General features: G+C 39.3%; 1 protein-coding gene across 1 annotated transcript in view; it reads right to left on the reverse strand.

Moving 5' to 3' along the window:
* Positions 1-11: 11 nt before the first annotated feature.
* LOC105681791 (zinc finger protein 551-like) overlaps positions 12-911 on the reverse strand; it is a gene marked incomplete at its 5' end in the record, with an annotated part of 4093 nt that continues 3193 nt past the window's right edge. The window contains 1 exon segment of the mRNA XM_033324266.1: positions 12-564. Coding sequence (XP_033180157.1) covers positions 449-564 — 116 coding nt within the window.

The following is a 911-nucleotide window of genomic DNA, read 5'->3' on the forward strand; positions in this document are numbered from 1 at the left end:
AAAGTTAGAGACAGTATGGAATATCTAGTTCACTCGTTTTCTGGCTGGTCGTCTAGCTAGGAATGCTTGACATATTCTGCTTCAACAAACTGAGACCATCGCAAACAATGAAAAGGAAGCGCCTAAGGCTGACAACCAAACTTCACTTTATGCTCGATGTTTGAGTCGAGCGCAGTTCGTATTAGGTCAGAAGCGTTGATTTGTCTTGTAAAGTATATTTCAACAAATATCGATACGTTTCATGCGTGCCATGGAAAATGCGAATACGTGACTTAAAGAACACTTTGAAATCATTTGCTTCGTATGTGTGTGTGTGTACTTGGCGTGTTTATTGTACGTCTCAATCTAGGCCGATTCTTCAGTATAGTAGCGTGAAAATTGATTTTGAAACGACCTATAAATCAAAGAATTAAATATCCTCTATGCTTTATTTTATGATTATCTTAATTTATCCAAAGAAGAATTTATCCAAAGATATATCGCGGTCGCGCGCCTCGTCAGCGGGCGAATCGTGCGAATGAACGTGTAGCTTATCTGCGTGGAGATGTGATTCGTAGCTGAAGCCTTCGTTACAAGTATCGCATTTGTAAGGGTACAATTTCCATGGTTCGTCCGGATAATGCTACAACTTGTACATTCCTTGAAACGATTTACCACATATTACGCATAAAAAAATCATTGCCCTTGTAATAATACGTGTCATGCTCGACTAAACGTTCGTAGGATTCGAATAACAAATGACATATTACAGATTGGTTTATCTTCCACAGCGCAATCGGAATTCAGCACCAGCCTAGAATCTTGCTCAATATGTAAGTGTCGTTCGTGAATTTGAAGACTCTGTTTCTTGACAAATCCTTGATCGCAGAACTTACAAAAGAATTTGTAGTTCACCGAACACGAAGGCGCAT

The sequence above is a fragment of the Bombus impatiens genome, unplaced genomic scaffold (genome assembly GCF_000188095.3).
Source record: "Bombus impatiens unplaced genomic scaffold, BIMP_2.2 scf_2073, whole genome shotgun sequence".
NCBI lineage: Eukaryota > Metazoa > Arthropoda > Insecta > Hymenoptera > Apidae > Bombus > Bombus impatiens.